Raw genomic sequence first — 21614 nt, 5'->3', positions numbered from 1 at the left:
TCTTATCAGAAAGTCAGCAACTAATGTGTTGGTAGGATGCGGAGAAAAGGAAACCCTTGGCACTGTGGTAGACTGTAAACTCGTGCAGCCCCTATGGAAAACAGCATGGAGATCCTCAAAAAACTAAAAATAGATGTACCATACAACCCAACAATTCCACTCTGGTTATTTACCCAAAGAAAATGAAAACACTGATTCAAAAAGATGTATGTACCCCTACGTTCATTGCAGCATTATTTATAATAGCCAAGACATGGAAGCAACCTAGGTGTTTATCAATAGGTGACTAAAGAACTGGTATGTGTACATGTGTATATGTGTGTGTGTGCATACATACATATGTGTACATACGTGTATGTATACAGGCAGCTGATTTATGTTTTACAAAGTGAAGGAGTCATCATCTAAAACCTACAAACTGTCAGTCTGCCATCATTGCAAAGATGTGGCACTATTTAAATAAAACTGTAAATGATTTTTTTCCTCCGATAGCTTTTCAGACAGTGACGCACACACAGAGAAACATTACACAGCAATAAAAAAAGATGAAATCTTGCCATTTGTGACCACATGGATGGACCTAGACAGTACTATGCCAAGTGAAACAAATCATGCAGAGAAAGACAAATACCACATGGTTTCACTTATTTGTGGAATCTAAAAACAAAGCAAAGAAAACAAAAACAGACCCATATAAACAGATACCAAAGAAATGGTTACCAGAAGAGAGGGGGTGGGGGATGGGTAAAAAGGTGTCGGTGAATTAGTTAACAATGTTGTCATAAGTTTACACGGTGACAGGTAATTACTAGAATTAGTGGGATGATCACATCTTGAGATTTAAAACTGTTGAATCACTATATTGTACACCTGAAACTAATATAACCAAGATTGTATACCAACTATACTTAAATAAAAATATTCACTCACTCAATAAGCATTTATCAAGCACTTACATGTATAAGGGACTGTGTATGAGGCACTGCCTCGCCTCCCAGGACTTCACAGTTTAATAGGCCAGTACAATAAATTACCACACAACTTGAGACAGGCTATCATTGAAAAATAAAAGCAGCATGGAAGGCCAGCTTACTATATAGAAGTGGTTTTATTTCCTATTTCTCTGACCACTGTCTAATCTCCCTTCTTTTCTGCTTTGACAGGCAGGGAAGCTGAAGAAGGAAAGAAAAGTGAGTAGGGGGCTCAGCATGTCAAATGTTCAAGTCAAATGAGGGCTGAGGACATCATTGAATTTGGTCCTTAGAAAGTCATGGTAAATCATTCAAAAAACATTTCATTTAAATACTGCAATCTTTGCATTTCAGTGAGTGAAGACCCAAAGTGAGGGTGCCGTGTGGCAGAATTCAATAAAAAAAAATCGTGCTGATCTTTCGGAGATTATACAAATGCTAGTCATCACTAGTACAGCTTCAGGCCTGTCACCTTCCTTCTCCAGTCAGAGCAAAGTGGCAAACCTAACCTCTGCTTGATGAATGTGTTCGTTCAACTAAATTCACCTGCTTGTAATGGCAGCTGCCCACTCAATTTCTCTTTAAAAATTCGCAGATGTGTGTGGCAAGAAGCGTAGGTCCGCTGGCAGCTGATCTGTTTTTACAGAGCGAAGGAGTCGCCATCTAAAACCTATAAGCTGTCACGGTCTGTCATCATTGCAAAGATGCGACCATTATTTAAATTAGACCGAATGATTTTTTTTCCCTGTGATGGCTTTTCCGATGGTGATATGTCATAAGCAAGCCACAATAAACGGACGTGAAGCATTCTCAGCCCATTAGTCCTGCCCATAACTTGGTACTTTCAGGAAGGCATATACACGATAGAAAAAGATTTTCCCTCTGTTTATACCTGCCAGGAAAAAAACACAAGAAAATCTTTTTTACATAACTACCTAAATGTGAGCTGGGCATTATGGCTGCTGTGGGGAGAAAAAAATAAAACTGTCTCGCTTATTGCCGGCTGTGATTTATCTTCGGCGAGAAGTCTCTCTGAATCAGGGCAAAAGTAATCTCACATTTGTTTGGAATTCAAGAGTTCATAACACCTTAAAAAGACATCCTTTCACTTAATTTCCACAAAAATACTTGGCATTGGTAGAGCACACATCATTCTTCTTTCTCAAACAAGGAAACTGAGACTTGGGAAAATTTTTGGTGATTCAGCCAAGGTTACAGCAGAATTAGTAAATAATAGAACAACCTAAACCCAGGCTTCTACGTTCGGGGCTCCTCCCTGCTAAAGCCTGTTGTTGAGACTTGCTCCCTTTATTCTCTCTTTTGTGCAATAAATTCATTTTTAAGTGTTTCAAAGAGATGCCTAGTCAAGTTCAAGAGGCAGCTTCGGTTTCTTCATCTATAAAAAGGAAACGGCAGCGTTACTCACCTTGAGCGGTTGGCTTGATTAAATGATATAACGCAGTGGCCCCCGAACCGGCGGCAGCAGATCGCCTAGGATATTAGGATATTGTCAGAAACACACAGTCACCCGCCTCCCCCTCCATCTCCTGAGCCAGAAACTCCGAGTGGAGCCTTCCAGAACAGGCACGCCCCGGAGATGCCAGGGCCGGCCCAGACCCCCGCAGCGGCGCCCGTGTCCTGCTAGGAGAGTCTGACCTCTTATAGGGAAGGGCCTTGCCTTCGACTTGTCAAAAGGCAACATCTGTGAAGCGCAATTAAGGGAAGAGCAAGAAAACAAGCTGTGGCTGCCTTGAACGAGGAGCCCCCGGGTGCTTGTCACTCTTGCTGAAGTTTGATGGCCGAGACAATGCTTCTAAGGGGCTAGCCCAGCGCCTGGCGCACAGTAAATGCTCAACAAGTGTTACATATGTTGCTATTCCCAACAGCATTTGCCTGCAAGGTGTCTAAAGCACGGTAAAATAACCTCCAGAGTAACAGCTGGACGTGAAATTACAAGCAGCCAAGAAGAGCAGCCTTAATGTCAAGATGATCAGCACATTGATCAGTGAGGAGTTAGAAATGGGCAGGCAGTTTAGGGTTGGGGACCCTGAGGAAAAGGGAACCAGGCAAAGGTGAAATGTTCCAGGCAAACAGGATACGAGAAAAACAAGTTTGCCCTACACCCGACCCCCTGAAGTGGGAAACTAAAAGCAAAGAGGGATCGGCTGTTACTAAGGTAGAATTCTTAGAATAAGCCAACCAAGAACAAAGATAGGAAATATAAACCCCTAGACTAGTGAGCTTCAGCGCAACCCTTTTTGGGACCCCTCTAGCCCTCGGGGGCTTGCTTTCTTTACACAATAAACCTTTGGACTCTTTCCCTTGCTCTTCCGTTGTCTGTGAAATTCATTCTTCGACTCCGTCAAAGAGCCTGGTAAGGAGAAAATCTGGTTTCATGAGCACAAATGTTCTTTGTCCCCACGAACCACTCAGCATTCCCAGTGAATCGTAACCACCTGATCATATCCTTTCTGTCTTTAAAGACTCATCGATAGTTTTAATTGCCTGTAGTACCAAATTTAAAATCTGGCTTTTCCTTCCTTATCAGACTGGTGTATCTCTCTCTTCCTCCCCATCTACGTCCCTGACTTTTCTCTCAGATTTCTTAATAAGCCACGATCTTGTCTATATCCCGATTCCTGATCATTGCTCTCCTAAGAACCATTATATCTCTGGAAAGGAAAAAGTGCAAAATAAGTCAGAAATTAGTCCATTATTCAAAATAGGCCAGCTGTGTTCCCACCATGTGCCTGCTGTAGCCCCAGTAAAGTGCTGGGGCTGGGGGGTGGAACCAGGCATTATCCTTAACTTTAAATAGAGTCTAATGGGGAAAAGGAACCGACGTTAAACAGGTGTCACAAATAATTAAATCGCTACATGCGTGGAAGATTCTACAAAAGAGAAGTGCAGGATGTTAAGGAAGGCCATTCTGGGATACATGACATGGTCTGCAGGGTAGCAGGTGCTGGCTGGTAGACTCCGGGAACGACTCTTGAGGAAATGATGTTTCACCTGTGGGTGAAGATGTGTAGAAACTAGGCAAGAGGAAGGAGCATAGGGCACGGATGTCACAGTCACCCCCGCAGAGGAAACAAGGTCCAGAGGTGGGAAAGAGCATGGTGCATTCGAAGACAGTTTGGCCAGGACGAATCAGCATTGATGAGCTCCTGTCCACTCTAGTCTCCATTGTCAACATCAGAATGAACTATGGGGTCTTCAACCAATATTAGCCTTATTCTCTGTGTTTGTTTGAAACCCCCAAGAAACTGTTGTTAGGTCATATTGCTGAAACGTTGGAAAACTAACAAGCAAATAAGCCATGAACAGAAATCCAAAGTCTTTGGAGTATTTTGGATTCCACTGGGATTCCAGACTTCAGAAAAACTAAGCAGAACGATGGTGAAGAAATGGGATGAAAACTTATAAGAAACTATATTATTTTTGCCTTAAGGAAAAAAAGATGTAAAGCAATTTTATGCTGGTCTTCTGTATATGAAAGACTTTTATATATAAGGAGATGATCTGCTTTTCTTCACCTCCATTGAGAACAGAGGAAGGAGAAATGTGTTTAATCAGCAGTATTAAAAATATAGGTTTGATATAAAAGTTTCTTGACAATAAAGAGAATTAAGTTTTAGGGATGTTCCTAGGGGAGATTTAAGTACTTTACCCAAAGGCATTTCTAAATAAGCCAGGTTTTCCTATATTGGAGATACTTTACCTGGAAGCAGAATGGTGAGCTACACTTACTCAAGGAGCTTCGTTGTCCCATGAAGCCCATTCCAGAGAAAGCAAAGATCAACGCAACTAAATTGAAACAATAGTGCCATCTAGTGGAAAACCAAGTAATAACACTATACCAATCTATGCTTGAATAAATCCCTACATACTTTATATATTAAAACTAATTAATCTTTTTTAAATGTAGATGAAAACCTGTTTCAAGATTATATTTTCCCATTCATAATTCAGCTCATACACTTAATGGGAAACAAGCCCCAAATCATCGGGCCAACGGATGACAAAACCCTCCAGAGGGAACTGGGCAATTAATAAGTACTTCAATAGTCAGAGTTTAAAGACTAAACCCAACAGAATTGGAATGATTTAATTAAATTCTTAACAGCCACACTCCCAATGCATGCCTTGGGTTTCCCAGACTTGAAGTCAAGTGCAAATCTCTGTTGCTGAGACAACGGGTGATTGCTGATGAGTAGTCACCAGAAAGCTAAAATGCCTGAGAGGGCCTTTGGGCTGCCCTCCTACCAGTCCCTTCCAGGATGGCTCTCAGACCACGTCCTTTAGGTGGCCTTCCCCACTGTACATACAAAACTCCGGTTTTGTGGGTAGTCAGAAAAACTTAGGTCCTGGCGCTGCTATAGACTGAATTAGGCAACGCAGAGGTAGAGTGTTTGAAGAAAAGCTCATCAAGGAATGTCAAAGCCTAGCTAATAGTCTCTGTCCTCATGCCTTTCACACTTCCTCCCTCCACCCCCCACCCCCCTTCAAACGCACACTTACCTCCCTATAGATTCTCTTCTGACACTTTGAGGCTCACTTTAAAGTTTCCATTGCTTTCCTGCCTGCTCTCCTGGGAACAACTAATTGTTTCCTCATTTATGCACAAGTAAAGCTTCAAACATATCTTATGGAACTCAACAAGCTGAAATGGAGGTAGTCATCTGTGTCTCTCTCCCAAGTACAGTATACACATTAGATGTTCAGTAAACATTGGATGAATTGAATTTAATTGATGCAAATTTCAGACATGCCTGAGGTTAGTCAGGGCTTTTCAAATCACCAATTAGTTGATTATTCCTCCTGTTCAAAGTTCTGATAATTAAATTATTAATACAAAATGAGGTATGGCTTCCAAATTTGAGTTCTCTAGACAGCAATCCTAGATTGTATAATGCATGTGTTTATATAATAATTAAAATTCTCCTAAACCCCAAGGGACAGTGCAACTCTTAGGTGAAGAGAAACTAGGTATCAGAGAAACAAATGCAGCTACAAAGAATTTTGGAGTGACTTTCATTTCAAAGATGTTAACACCTTGCTGACCAGCTATCCCAGTAAAACCAACATGAGAAGCATTCTTAACTTAAACAAATGCAGAAGAAGCCACATGGCGAGACATTCTGAGACTTGTAGATGATGCAATGCAGATAAACCTGAGAATAGCTTGCTAGCCCAAGGAAGTCTTTGGTAGTATGACAGTCATTGAAAGAGCAAGTTCTGCAGTCAGAATAGGCAGTAATTTTTTCTAATTTATAAAATAAGGAGAAAGTGTATTTTATTTCACAGAAATATTGCAAAAATTAAATGAGATAATTCACATAAAGATACATTCATATAGTAAGTTATCAATAGTGATCATTATTGTTAGTTATTATTGTTGTCTGGATAAGAGTCTCCTGGAATAGTAAAATTATGCCAATGAAGACAGTGGAATAGTAAAATCATGTTAATGCAGATCATAAGCTGTGTGGGATACATGGTCTCAGTTCTCAATATACAGGGTGCCCACCATAAATGTATACGCAGTATAACAGCTGAGACCTCAGCTTTGAAAATGAAATGTATTTTAATAAACACTACCTTTATAATTATTCAAAATGTGTGTATACATTTTTGGGACACCCTATTAATTATATTAATATGTAATATATTTTGTCAGCTGTATATTACACAGATCCAGGAAGTACAATCCACATTATCTTGTAAATAATGTTCATGAAGTACACCATGTGATAGCTCTGTTATATGTGTAACATATTTACAGTAAATACTGTAAATACTGTATATAATATAAATTACAGCACATAGCATATATTTGTGATACAAGATTAAGACTAGAGTCCTTTCACAATTGACAAACCATCACTCAGATTTTTTTCATAACAACTGTGAATTTATCAGATAAGAACTGGCTCGAAGTTAAGGAGGAGACATTTTTGTGGTCCTAATATTTCGAAAAATACCTGACCCATACTAGGCCATCAAGAAACATAAAATGCTAAATAAAACTACAACTACCTCTCAATTTACCAAAACCCACTGAAAGACGTGTTTTTAAAACAAGGTAATGAATGATGAAGTTAGCTTTTTAAATATGCATACTCCTTCCTGGGGGTCCAGAGACCAAGCTGAACGGTTATCAGAGATGCTCATGAAAGGCCGAATGTATCGTCTTAAAGGTTGGATGATCCTGGGAAGAAAGAAGAGCTCTTGAAGGGTTTTAAGGTGAGGGTAGCCTTGGTGAGGCTTAGGTTTCAGGAAGGCCCCTCTGCCTGAAGTGAGGCACAGTCCAGGTAAGAGGTGGTAACCCATATTTGGGTAGGCTCCCCTTGGCTCACCCTCCAGAGCTGCACTCACCTTGAAGTAGGGTTTGCAGCAAAGCAAATCTGGTTCCACAGTGTGGAGCACCAAGAAACAGACGCTGCACTGAATGTCATGGGTAGGCTGGAGGGGGAAGAGGCTATCAGAGCCACCAGCATTTCCCTCCAAAATCCCCCCTCAATGTCTCTTCTATTGTCTTTGCCTGTGCTTCCAGATGATTCCCTCTCTCCTAGCTCCTTCCTCTCTCTTTGTCTGAGACATTCAACCCCACCTGCTGCTTGCATTTCAGGCACAACAAAACCAAAACCAAGTGGCTTACTATCTGTGACTCAGAAAACTGCCCCCAGAAATGGGGGATGGTCTCAGTTTAACCCACCAAAGCAAGGGCAGGAAATAAGGTAGCTATAGTAGCAATGGCGGAAATGGGCAAATACTTTGCGGGCAAAACTAGCAGGTTTCAGAGACTAACTATATCACTGAGACCAGTCTAGGCTGGCTTGCGTTCCCAAAGGCCACTGCCCTAGATCAGGTTTTTACACTTTCTCTCCCTCTCTGGTCAAGGTTTTAGCCGCAGTTACCTAACTGCAGTCTCCCATTCCCTAATTTCTTTCCAAATGTACAAAATGGATTGGAACAAATCTGGTCATTATCTCTCTCCAGGTAACTAGCCTTATTTAATGGTTCCCACTTCTCCCTAGGTAGAGTTCAAACTCCTTCACAAGGTCTACTAAGAACTCCTTGCATGTCAGGAGACTTGGGTCTCACCACTTTCCCATGGAAACACTGCCTACTTCAGGAATGAGCTATCATTTCAGACACACACCACCCTCCCTGGGCCACCTATTGCTTAACACAACCTGCTCACCATCAACTGGCTCCTCTAGGCTCAGGTTGAGCATCACTTCCCTACTTTGCATACCTGTGATGGTATAAACTCTCCTGTTTTCTAATTAGCCCCTTGAAACTGGACCACAAGCTGAGTGAGGACAAAGACTGTATCTCTCCACCTCTGAACACTCGGCGTCTAGCTTGGCTTACAAGAACGATTTACTGAATGAATAAATAAGAGTGCTGGAACCAAGATTCAGATATAAAACTTCCCATTTTACATTCAGTGCTTTTCTCAATATATCACAGCTAGGTAAGAGTAACCCATTGTGGTAGAAGACTACATACTTCACAGGACATATTTCCTGTTCTTAATCGAGCACAGTGAAAAAAATAGTGCAACGGTGGTAAAAGGTGTTAAGTCAGCATGGATATTAGGAGGCCATACCACACAAGCCTACACTGGCATTCAAAATGTTTACTACATGTTGTGCAAAATACTTAAAAGTCTTAGTCCTAAAGTTAGCAAAAAGATGCAGTATCCTTTTATTAGATTTCAAAAATATTTGAGAATATACTGAAGATATGTTTTATGTAAATGCATTCATATGATAACCAATAAGTCCCTTAATTCTGATTTGGAAGCTAACCCAATTTAAAAATGTATTATCTTGCCCTGACCCACAGTGTTGCTCAGTGGTTAGAGCACCGGCCCGCGCACCGAAGGTCACAGGTTCAATTCCTGGTCAACAGCAAGTACCTGGGGAGAGACAACAATATAGCGGCGTAGTAACAGCAGTACCTGCCCCCTCCCGCACCCACATCAAAATTACAACTAAAATACAGAACCACCATCACTCAGAGCCTCCTGAGATCTGGCTGAACAGAAGCCCCACAACCAGGGAGCTGAAGAAGCACCGAGAGCGGGAGGAGGGGCACAGACACAGGGGCGGGCAGAAGGGGCCTGAATCAGAGACACGGCCGCGGGCCCACACCCAGTGCTGAAGTTTAAACCCAGGAGGGAATCTCAGCGGTGGAGGTTTCCCAGAGGAGCAAGGGGTCCCAGCCCCACAGCAGGCCCCCAGCCCAGGGCTCCAGGGCTGGGAAGAGATGTCCCCACAGCTTCAGGCTGCAAAAACCTGCAGGAATTGTGGCTGAGGGTCACGGAGGCTGCGGGAGCCCCAGCAGCTCCTCTTAAAGGGCCTGCACATGGACTCACTCGGACGTGCTCCCTCTGAGCCCAGCGCTGGGCAGCAGCTTGAAAGGACCTGGGACACTTGGGGAGGAGCTAACTTGCCTGGAGTCAGGGCCAAAGGTGGAGGGGCGGCTTCCTCCCAGACAGAAGAGCTGGCGGAGGCCATTGCTTCTTTGACCAGCCCTCCCCTCAAGAGCCAGCAGGAAGGCGCCTTTTCTGTATCTCCATCAACCTGATTCACAACTTTTGCCCCACCCTGGCGATTCCCAGAAACCCCTCCCCTCCCATTTGCAAGCTCATCCGAACCATTTCCAGTGGCTTTTCTATGCAAGTGGCCTCTCTAGCCTCAGGCTTAGGGCTTTCCTAAAATCTCTCAAACAAGCAGCAGCTGGCCTCAGGGTGCCCCATACTTCTCGATAAGTGGCCCCAGGCCTGGCACTAGCGGCAGCCTGCACTGGCTCATCGCTTGGCCTCTCCTGGGCACCTCTGAGCCCAACACAAGTAGCAGCCATCTGTGGATTGCTGTGTAGCTCATGCTGGCTGGCCCTGGGCAGGGCACAGGCAGAGGCTGACTTTGTACCTTAAGGGAGGCACCAGAGACGGTAAACCCAGTGATCAGCTTCAGCCATGCTGGATTACAACCCTACCACATCCACGAGTGACACTCAAGGGGCACACTTGGCAAACATCAAAGCTCCACTGAAGTAAATCCTGCTCCATAGGGGTGTCTCCAGCACAGCAGCTCTTTGGCTATAATTGCAGCTGGTCTTCACAGCCAGTTGGCCTGGGGGTCAGTTCCTCCCAGTGACACAAATAGCAACCAAGGCTCAACTATAACAGGACAGTGCACACAGCACAGACAAGGGAGCGCCTAGAAGACCCAGCTCAGGTGACTGGGGAGACTGAGCCACTGGGCCCTACAGGACACCTAATACTCAAAGCCACTCTACCAATTCCAAGAGACATAGCAGCTCTACCTAATACACAGAAACAAACACCAGGAAGCAGACAAAATGCGGAAGCAAAGAAATATGTCACAAAGGAAAGAACAGAAGAAATCTCCAGAAAAGGAACTAAATGAAATGTAGCCAAACAAGCTAAAAGATACAGAGTTCAAAACAATGGTTATAAGGCTGCTCAAGGATCTTAGGAAGACTTAAGGAAACTAGCGAGATCATCAATGACATAATAAAGACCCAGTCAGAAATGAAGGCTACACAAACTGAAATGAAGAATAATTTACAGGGAATCAACAGTGGAGTAGAGGACGCCAAGAGTCAAATCAGCAATTTGGAACATGAGGAAACAAAAAACACCCAACCAGAAGAGAAAAAAGAAAAAAGAACCCAGAAATATGAAGATAGTGTAAGGCAACTCTGGGACTTCAAGCAGCCAAACATTTTCATTATGGGAGTGCCAGAAAGAGAAGAAAGAGAGCAAGAAATTGAAAACCTATTTCAAAAAATAATGACAGAAAACTTCCCCTACCTGTTGATGGAGGCAGACTTACAAGTCAAGAAAGCACAGAGAGTCCCAAACAAGAGGAACCCAAAGAGGCCCACAGCAAGACAGATCATAATTAAAATGCCAAAGGTTAAAGACAAAGAGAGAATCTCAAAAGCCGCAAGAGAAAAACAGTTAGTTACCTACAAGCAGTTAGTTACCATACAACTGTCAGCTGATTTCTCAACAGAAACCTTGCAGGCCAGAAGGGAGTGGCAAGAAATATTCAAAGTGATGAAAAGCAGGAACCTACAACCAAGATTACTCTACCCAGCAAAGCTATCATTTAGAACTGAAGGTCAGATAAAGAGCTTCACAGACAAGAAAAAGCTAAAGGAGTTCATCACCACCAGACCACCACTACAGGAAATGTTGAAGGGTCTTCTTGAAGAAGCAGCTCATGAACAAATGAATCTGACAAACAAAACAGACCGAGAGACATTGAAGCACGCAACAGACAGTTGTATCTCAGAAGGAAGAGGGAAGGAGGGGGTTGGGATGGGAAGAGATTAATCAAAGAAGTTATATGCATACATGCATAACCCATGAACACAGACAATAATGGGTTGACGTCCTGGGGAGGGGGTGGGAGTGAGGGGGAGGGGAACAATGCTGGGGGGGTAAATGGGACACCTGTAATACTTTCAACAATAAAGATAAATTAAAATAATAATTTAAAAAAAGAGCAAGTACCTGCCTGATCGGGGCATGTGTGGGAGCAACCAATTGATGTCTCTTTCTTTTTTGGTTTCCCTCTCTTTCTCTGTCCCCTCCTTCCCTTCTGCTCTAAAAATCAATGGAAAAATATCCTCTAGTGAGGACAAATAACAACACAAAAATGTATTGTCTTCCTCTCCCTTGCTATTTATGAGTGGGCACAGACAACAAAAGGGTAGAATGCACATCTGCCAGTGTGGTTTTCCTTTTCTTTTTATATTCACCAGCCAACTGCTCCATTGGGCAAGAAGTTGAAAATGGGTAACCAACGATGTATTTTCATAAGTGTTTCTAAAAAATTATCTTTGTTGTCTCTGATTCTATTAAAAGGAATGATCGGTAAACCAATTTTAAGTAGCAACAATCCAATCCATGCATATTTTGTATTGGACTCTAACCAAGAGCTTCTTCTCTCCTATTACAAACAAAAGTAAAACAAGGAAGCCAAGGAAACTGTAGCAATGTATTTATTGGAAATGAATTAGACATTACATATACCGATGAAGATGTGATAAAGATGTAACAATGCATGAAGCATAATTGATGCAGCATCTACAAAAATCACAAAAGAAAAGGAAATTCACTTTCAAAAAAAATATTGTATCCAAGACACCTCAATCTCTGAACACCATAAGACAACTCAGACGCTGCCTCTGAACATCCAGAATGAAATTTACTTTAAACTGAACAAAGAAAAATTTTATTTTCCCAACTTGAAGATTTCTTGGCTACCGCCCGTGTATCACACACACATCAGGTAATTTTCATCACGAGAGTAACCAGAGGATATTTTTCATATTCCTCACAGGAAAAAATCTCTCCTACAAATAGAGACATTTTGGAGAAGTCCAAGCAACAAATCAGTTAGCGGCCCCAACTCAACAGGGTACCTAGTATCAGCATTTTCTAGACCCTAAAAGTGCATGAACTTGACTAATAAGATTTCATTTTCTTTTAAGAAACTGGCTGAATTAGAGAGCATGCTGATTTGTAACAAGAGTCGTCATGGTTACACTGAGTAACGGTGTGGAGGGGTATCAGATGCTCTTCATCTGTCCATCAAGGTTGTCCAAAACCTTTAGAGCTTGACTCTGCTACTCTACAGTGTAGCCTGTGTATAACGAACTCCCTTCGAAGACAGTTACCCCAGATCATCCATCTGTGATAACGTAAGTACTGCAAAAAGCAGTCATGATCAGTGTTGTTTGGAGAGGCAAAAATGCTGCACCCACCTCCAGAGGCACTATCATAGAATCATCTCTGAAACAGACCTGCATGTGCTTGAACATCACTTTCCTTCCGTGCACCTAGCACGCGACAACATCCTCTAGCGCACTACCTGTAGCCGAGAAAGTGGGGAGTCCAAACACAGAGTTGTGGGTTTTAGGAGGGCTGTATCGCACTTTCCCCTTTCCTTCCAACGCATTTCGACAGCTTGTTTTAAACATTTCACAGTTCTCAAAAATTTTCACATAGAGGGGGAAGATGATTATGAGCTTATTACACTCTATTAATTGTCCAAAAAAAAGTGTCTGAACACAGCATGTCATCATTAGAAAACCAATCATAATTGCATCTCTTTGTCCTTCGTTTAAGGTAGAGAAGAGGAACAGCTCCCACATTTTGGTGGGAAAATGGTAAATCCTATCACCAACTGCGGCACCAAGTAAAGGGGAGACAAATGTGGGACTAATTTAAATAGAAATGGAAAAAACCAATCAGGACAATTTAGGTCCTGAGTTAAAACTCTGAGGCCTGGTATTTTTAGTTTGAGTTATAATGCTGGTCTAATTTGCTAGAGAATTAGCAATGCTCTCTTTCACCTTGAACTGGGTGGTAGACGCAGTCCTGCTTTCTCCTTGGGCATGTCCAAAGTCATGCCTAAGCAGACTCAAAATGCATGTAGATGTAACATGTCAGTTGGCACAAAGTAGGGTGGGGAGGAGGGCCCCATGTTCTTGAAAAAAACCACAGGAGCTGATTGACAGTCATCTTCCTCATACATACCGTGTGAATACGTTTTAAGACAGACACACATAAAGTCACACAAATGTTTCCACCTCTCCACCACTGAGTGAAACATGCTGTTCTTTGGAGAAAAAAAAAATACATTCATTTTTTTCAAGTATATTTCAATATACAAAGATTCTCTAGCTTTGTTTCACTACAAAGATGAGATGATTTCACAATGTGTCTAAGGGGAATTTCATTTCAACCTCCCTTTAGTGTGGATTTCATGAAGTTTTGATTTAAAAAATTGCTCTAAATATACATTTATTCCTTTTGTCCGAAAGCATGAATTCCTGATGTCCATTTTATATATGTACATAGTCAACAACAGAAATTAGTCTGCCTGTGTACAATGGCTTAGGATTGGCAAACTGATGAGAGCGAGGCCCACTGGCCGGGGCCGGGGCTCAGCACCGGGTTTGGTGGCTCCTTTGGGCCAGGGGCCAGGGGGCCAGCGGCGCGCAGACCGTCCTCCCCCAGGTCCTCGGAGCGCACTCTGCAGAGGGCGCCGCCCCAGCTACGGCCTGTTGCCCGCCTTGGCTTTGTTGTTGGGGTTGCAGCTCAGGTCTCGCAGCAGCGACTCGCAGTCGGCCAGGGCGTCGGCGGGCAGCAGCTTCCGGATCTGCTCCACCGTCTTCTGATAGGCCATCTTCTCCTGTTCCAGGGTGCGGATTAAAGACTTCATCTTGGTCTCTCTGGTCAGAAGGTTTTCCAGGTTGGATTCCAAGGTCTGGATTTTAGCATGAGCAATCTGTTGGGGGAGAAAAAAATCCTCCAAATCAAAAATGTGAAGACTCCAGTTCTTCACTGTAGCAGCAGCCAGACCTTACGTATATTAAACAATCATATCATATGACTTAATAAAATAGCACGTGAGGCAAATATTCTGAATCCTCTCATGAAACGGAGATTTATAGGTTTCTCAAAAATATAATTACGATACTAACAAGATACATCTCATTTCACTGAACACACCAAAAATTCGACATTAAGTCATTAGCCCAAGGCGGTGAGGGTCCTCACTCCACACAGCCGCGTGCCCTGGAATGAGTGGAGTCTGATGGAGAAATGGGAAATTTCAGATGCTGCCTTGAGGTGCTAAAGGGGACTTTTTAGCCCTTAAATGGAAATGCAGGGTTTTCTAAGCACGCACTTAGGATCCTATCTGTTTTTATGGGCGTCAGTAGTACCCATGTAACTTGGGAACACAGACATGATGACAACATTGAATTGTCAATGAACAAGTTTGTAATCATTAATAAAAATCATTATGATATAAAGCAGGTGCGAGCTCATCTCACCTAATAAGGAAGGGCTCAATTAACCACTATTGAAATATCGATGTAATAACGAGAGACACCCCAACTGTTTATTTCTCCTTTTGAAAACAAATGTTGACTCTTTTTTTTGACTAAGAAAAGGCATAAAATGTCCTATGGGCCAGAGCTAATGTAAGATGAAATAAAGGAAGTTAGTGTTCCTATTCTTGGGGAGCAATTACTCTAGCGTTCCCTCATGTCTGAGCTGTTTCTCTCCTAGTTGATCCAGAGCACTCACCACACAGAAGTAGGTTGCAGTGCTCTCTAGTTTGGGAACAGGTGCAATGTTGGGAAGTGATGGATTATCAGAAACCAAGAAGCCATTAGGAGCTGAAGCTCTAACTCAGAATCATCTCCCTGCCCCCCAGAAGGTTCACCTTCTAACCTCCCCCTCCACTGGACACTCTTAAGCCCCACCCCTCAGGGCTTGAACACACAGCATACATTATATAATCTGCAGATGTGAAATATTCATTTCTATTAAATTGCTTATTGCAGTCGTAAATATGCATTTATTTAGCAACAAATATATAATATTTTATACGCCTCGGTAATTGTACACTGCTTGGTGGCAGGGATTATGTATCACACGTTTTCATTCCATTCTCTCAAGTGTGTCTCCTTCCCACTTCTGTGAGTTTTACTCTAGACAGTTCTCATCATGCCCAATCAGACTTGTGCAAATGATTTCTAGCTGGTCCCCCTACCTTCTCTCCTCATTCTAATCTGTCCTCATCTGGTCTTTCTAAAGCATGGCTCAAAAACTTGGAAGAATTTACCTCTCAACAGGATGCTCTTCTGCCTCACCCGGGAAGGTATCTGCGATTCTGCCTCCATCGTGTTTATCCCACTGCTCCCCAACATGAATCAGAAACTGAACCACGCTGACCCTGCCACTCTGCCACATCTTCTTCCCACTCCGCATTCATCACTCCCACCAGCCATTCAGAGTTGGCTCAAGCCCCAAGATCCCCAGAGAATCCCCCTTTTTCCGCACGCAAGCCCTCCTTCCTTGAGTTTAACCAAACACAGGGTGAGGCAAAAGTAGGTTTACAGTTGTGAATACGTGATACATCGAGTTTGTTATTGTATTGTTATTTTATTATTATATTATTTTCCATACAAACAACTGTAAGCCTACTTTTGTCCCACCCTCTGTGTGCAACACTCATTAGATACTTAACCAGATTCTACCTTGAATTGCCATTTCACTCTTTTGTGAGTGTGCATTTCCTCTCCCACGTGATATTTCAATTGATATGTGCATTTGTAACCCCACAGCACTTGGACACAGTCTCACACAATGGGGCCCATCACCAGCAATTGTTTAATCCATGTCACATCCCTGTCACTCCCAGTACAGCCTTGTATAGGCAGGAGGCACTTATCTGTTTACCTGTAATTTTTCTAGGAGTTCCATGTTTTGCCTTTTCAGTTGGTTATTGGCCCTCTCCAGCTTCTCCATAGGCTCACTGTCCTCACAGGCATATGATGATTCTTGCAGCTCATCCTGCAGCACGTGATACTCCACCTCATAGGCGTGCAGCTGCTTAGAGATATCCATCTCAAACACCTGCCGGGAAGACACCAAAGGTTAGTCTGGCCTTCAGCACGTATACCAAGATACAGCCTGTGCCTCTGGTGTGTTTCAGGGAGACTCCCAAATACTTATTAATGAGGAACAGTATAGCACACCAAAAGGAAGAACAGCAAGCATGAATGTCAATGTAAGGACAAACATTATTTCTACACACATGAAACATTCTCATCATGAGTCCAAGACACTACAATAAGTTAATGCTGGAAGGCATTTTGTAGCCCAGCCAGCGCGGCTCAGTGGCTGAGCATCGACCTACGATCCAGGAGTTCGAGATTCGATTCCTAGTCAGGGCACATGCCCGGGTTGTGGGCTCGATCCCCAGTCGGGGCCATGCAGGAGGCAGCTGATCAATGATCCTCTCTCATCACTGATGTTTCTCTCTCTTCTCCCTTCCTCTCTCTGAAATCAATAAAATTGTTTGTGTTTTTTGTTGTTGTTTTAAAAGGTCAGTTTTTGTTTGTTTTTTTAAATGTATCTTTATTGATTTCAGGGAGAGAGAGAGAGAGAGAGAAACATCAATAATGAGAGAGTCACTGATTGGCTGCCTCCTGCAAACCCCCGACTGGGGGGTCGAGGCCGCAACCTGGGCATGTGCCCTGATAGGGAAGAGAACCACGATCCCCTGGATCCTAGGTCGATGCTCAATGGCTGAGCCACACCCAGACAGGCTAAAATTGTCTTTTTTAAAAAGAGGTATTTTGCAACCAAAATATACATAATCTAGTAACTATATCCCAAAATGCAGCACACCAGATAAACATTAGTTACTGAGCAACTTCTATCTTTGTTAGAGGTCATCTTTGCTGATTAGTAAGCGCAATTGAAAAGGGTATTTCTATAACAATGAGACCCAAAGCCCTTCTAGTTATTTGTCAATTAGGCAGAAAGGTCTCATATGACACACTCTGATCCATTTGCTAACCCATGTGAGCTTCTTAGGAGACACCAAATATTTTACCACACAGAGAATCTTCAAAACAGTATGCACTCAGCACTGCAGAGCTATAGGGTTTAATCCAGCTGCCTCCGCTCTCCCATATTGTTGCCAAATAGGAAGACAAGTTATTTGGCAGTTAGAGGACAGGTAACCCCACCTTAGTCTAAACATGTGAGGGAAGGTGAGGCAGAGCTGCCATTTAAGCAATGCTGTCTACACTAACACTGTGGAGAGGAAAGAACCCACAAAGAATCTGGCTTACCCTTCCACAATCAGATATACTCAAATCTTAGAATTTAAATGAGATTTCTGCACAATCTTGGTATACCTCTCAAACAAGTATCACTTTTTCCCTACTTGTATGTATAGACACAATGGACTATTTCACAATCATTAAAAATGACGGTATAGAGCTACATATATTGGCATGAAAGAATGCCTGGTTATATTTTTTAACAGAAATTAAAAGTGTTACGAAGGTAAGTGGGTCTCATTTTAATTAGGTCTCCCTAACTTTATCAGTCGTATCTTTAGTCTTACCATTGGTCTAAATTGAAAGATGCCTGAACACTCATTATGTAGCACTGAACCACTTTTCCTGTGCACAGACAGCCACACAGAAATTGTCACAATACAGAAATTTCACAACAGTCTCATTTCTAATTAAAATATATCTGATCAAATAAAAGAACACCTGTCAAGCAAAACTACATCTTTATGCTAAAACATTTACTATATAATTAGGTAGAGGAAATTGCTTTATAATCTTGTATCATATTACTATCCTTTAAAACATACCTGGGTGATAATTTTTTCCATTTCAGATGTATTCATATCAGGTAGCGTGCTTTTAAGAAATTCAACAATATTTTCAAAGCTTTCACATTCCATTATAAGTGACTCTTGGCTGCTCAGTAGGCTGAGTGCAACCTTAAAGATAACTTCAGTTCCCTGAAGAAAAATAATATCTAAAAAAAAGAGATAATTTTCATAATCAAAATTATGCATCCACTACTATAAATAGCATGCTCTTGGTGCTAATAGTATTTTTGTGTGTGTTTTTATTGTGGTTGTTCTTTTTAATTACTGCACGAAACCACCAAATATATTGCAAAAGAAAATTGGGCAAAATCACCTAGATTTAAAAACAAAAAATAAAATATGGCTGAAACAAACATACAGATGTTTATTCTTCTTACCAGAAGGTGTCATCAAAATATCACCCTTAAATAGTTAGCTCTATAAAAATACATGAAAATATCCAGCTATATTTTGAATTCAGCAACAGTTTTTTTCCAGAGCACAATTCAAAGTACTATATATAAATTGAGCAAATTATTTGTTTGATCGTTGTAACACCTATCGGTGGAAACTAAGGTTTGACACAAGCTGTAAAAGGAAGAAAGAGCCACAGGAAGTCATAACTAGTATATTTTTAAAAAGCAGCTTAGCTACAGGCAAACATATGGATTTAAAAATGAGATTATTATCTTAATATGTCATATTGAAAAAAATCACATATTTCCCTTACGCCACTTACAATTTGTAAACTAGACAAACTGAGTTATATCAATAGAAGTTATGTTAAGTACTCTGGCAGCACAAAAATCAGAGAAATCTAATTAGCAGAATGGAAGAAGCACAGCATCAAAAGCATTCTATTCCCTCTGGAGTCTTTAAAAAGAGGGAACTGAAACAATTGCTATAAACATGGTCACTTTTCTTGCTCATGCATCTTTCCCTTTCCTGAGAGTCTCTATTCTTGACTAAATTCAACGAAAAGGATTGAGCAGCTATTGTAGAGCTGACAGCATCCTTCATATATGTGCTCACAGGAACAAACAAGACTACTGGGGAGATTTCTTTCCTGAATTCTGATATATCAAGCGTCCAATGTAAGTCAAAGACAGAGGCCCTGAAACATCATAACATCATTTTGATTTGGTAAACTAGTCTCTGAAAAGAAAAGATTTAAGGGCCCCCAGAGGGAGCATATCAAGTCCTATTCTCTTTTCAGTCCTGGTGCCTGACACTGTGATGGAGCCAGACAGGACTCAATAACTTGCCCAGGCCCTACTGCCGACGCCTAATGCTTTTCCCTGAGCCACGCTGTCGTAGAGACTGGCACCACTACTGCTCTGGCACGAAAGGAGATTCACTCAAGCAATGCATTTACCTCATTAACAAGAAAAGGTCAGATTAAGAAATGCCATTGGAAATGACATTGATATAGATGCTTCCACTGACCCAGTCAGAGAACGTGTTTCTCTGTGTTTTGCAACCATGTTGAAGAAGACAATGGGGAAGAAATAAAAACACAGAGGTTGGGAAGGTATGTATGAAAACTTGGAAAATTATACAGAGTAACTTCTTAGTTTGGATTTTTTAAAAAGTATACTCTGATTTTTAGGTATAAATGAAAGTAAGGGCTCCAATACAGCTCACTCAAATACAGGAGCTTGGTTCTTCTTCTTTCCTTTGTAATATAAGTTTTATTTATGACCAATATGGTTTCAAATTACTCTCAGACTAGAGCCATGATCATTTATTAAATTCCACTAGCAATCTGCTATTCTGTATAATACATGATAAAAACAATTGTCTAGAAGTATATCCCTTGGAATAAATTACACTGTTCCACTTGCTCATCGGCATCTCTTACCAAAAACTCTGGCTACAAATCCTAATGGAAACTGAGAGGCAAACAAGGTGAGGAACCAGGGGGCAGCATAAAGACTGGGGCTGATTTCATTTTCTTCGAGATGATTGTAGAGCTCCCTGTGATAGTCATGGAGGAGTCTGGACAGCTGGTACATTTGAATCTAAAGTTAATTTGGAGAAGAAAATAAAACATTATGCATTTACCTGAGGGTACATAAAATACAAAATCTTTAATTTTATTACTCTAATATTTAATGACAAACTCATATATATTCAAATGAATAAAAGTAGTACTTTATTTTTATTGTTATGTTAAAGTTGATATTAAAGTCCAAGTTCACTTAACTGAGGTCATAAAAGCAAGTCACAGAAAGGTCATGTAAGACTATTGAGCAAGTTTTGCCATCATGTGTGTTCTGGCTTAACATATATATATAGAAATGGTTGTTTTTCCTCATGTAGGAAGGTATTAATCAGAACTGCCCTGGTTCAGAATTCCCATGGAGGCTCATTCTAATTTCAAGCCAATCCCAGAAAAGTCTCCATTCTAAAGAATCTGCCACACTCAGCTCAGAAGCAAAGCCTGACCTTATTTGCTGGGCTCTGCATCTGATTTATGATGGAGCTCTGGCCTAGGCCCACCAGGCAATCTGCAATGCTAAGGCACTGCTAGGCTTAGAATGTTATGGAGTCAAAAGTTTGAGATGTAATTTCTAATGTCCAAGGTATTCCAGCAGCTTATTTTTCATGACAAAAGGGGATTAAAGCAAAAAGTGTTGTCTGAATGTTTCTAGTATTGAAAGAAAAAATTATTTCATGTGGCTACTGAGTTGATTACTGGTATTTCAAAGAAATTATAAAGACAGCATATAGCAACTTTCAAACTATGTCTGGAGTAGCTAAAGGTTAAAACAGTAGCAAATAATAAACAAATTTGTGAACTGGGCTTTAATTTTTATTTCTATCCACACAGTAACAGATTGAGTAGTGGTTTCTTGATCAGTTATATCAGTTTGAAATTTTGATGTGAAATGTATACAGTATCTTATAGAATCTAGCAGAACTTCTTTCACTAGAAGGTATCTAAAAATATCACCCTTAAATAGTTAGCTCTATAAAAATACATTGAAATAACCAGCTATATTGTAAATTCATCAACTGTTGTTTCCAGAGCACAAAACTAAAATTCAAAGTACTATATATAAATAGAGCAAATTATTTGTTTGATCTTGATCTATAACACGTATCTGTGGAAACTAAATTTTTTGACACAAACTGTAAAAGGAAAGAAAGAGCCATAGGAAGTCATAGCTATAAAGTAAGGAGCTTAGCTACAGGCAAACATAAGAGTTTAAAAATGAGATTATTATCTTAATAAATCATATTGAAAAATATCATATATTGCCCTGGGCTATTTACAATTTATAAACTAAACATACTGAGTTATATCAATAGAAGTTATGTCAAAGTACATTGGCAGCACAAAAATTAGAGAAATATACTTAGCAGAATAAAAAGAAAGCATAGCATC

At 41.2% G+C, this 21614-nt stretch overlaps 1 protein-coding gene across 2 annotated transcripts in view; it reads right to left on the bottom strand.

Annotated features, from left to right (window-relative positions):
* Positions 1–12006: 12006 nt before the first annotated feature.
* TBC1D4 (TBC1 domain family member 4) overlaps positions 12007–21614 on the bottom strand; it is a 167665-nt gene continuing 158057 nt past the window's right edge. For both annotated transcript variants that reach the window (XM_087814297.1, XM_087814296.1), the window contains 4 exons: positions 20085–20244; positions 18221–18390; positions 16282–16458; positions 12007–14317 (listed from right to left, as the gene is read on the bottom strand). In XM_087814297.1, coding sequence (XP_087670423.1) covers positions 14084–14317; positions 16282–16458; positions 18221–18390; positions 20085–20244 — 741 coding nt within the window. In that variant the 3' untranslated portion in view covers positions 12007–14083. The remainder of the gene's footprint in view (positions 14318–16281; positions 16459–18220; positions 18391–20084; positions 20245–21614) is intronic.

Source organism: Miniopterus natalensis, chromosome 2 (genome assembly GCF_054644295.1).
Source record: "Miniopterus natalensis isolate mMinNat1 chromosome 2, mMinNat1.hap1, whole genome shotgun sequence".
NCBI lineage: Eukaryota > Metazoa > Chordata > Mammalia > Chiroptera > Miniopteridae > Miniopterus > Miniopterus natalensis.
Note: the sequence above shows the minus strand (reverse complement) of the source record. Positions and strands in the feature narration are given on the sequence as shown.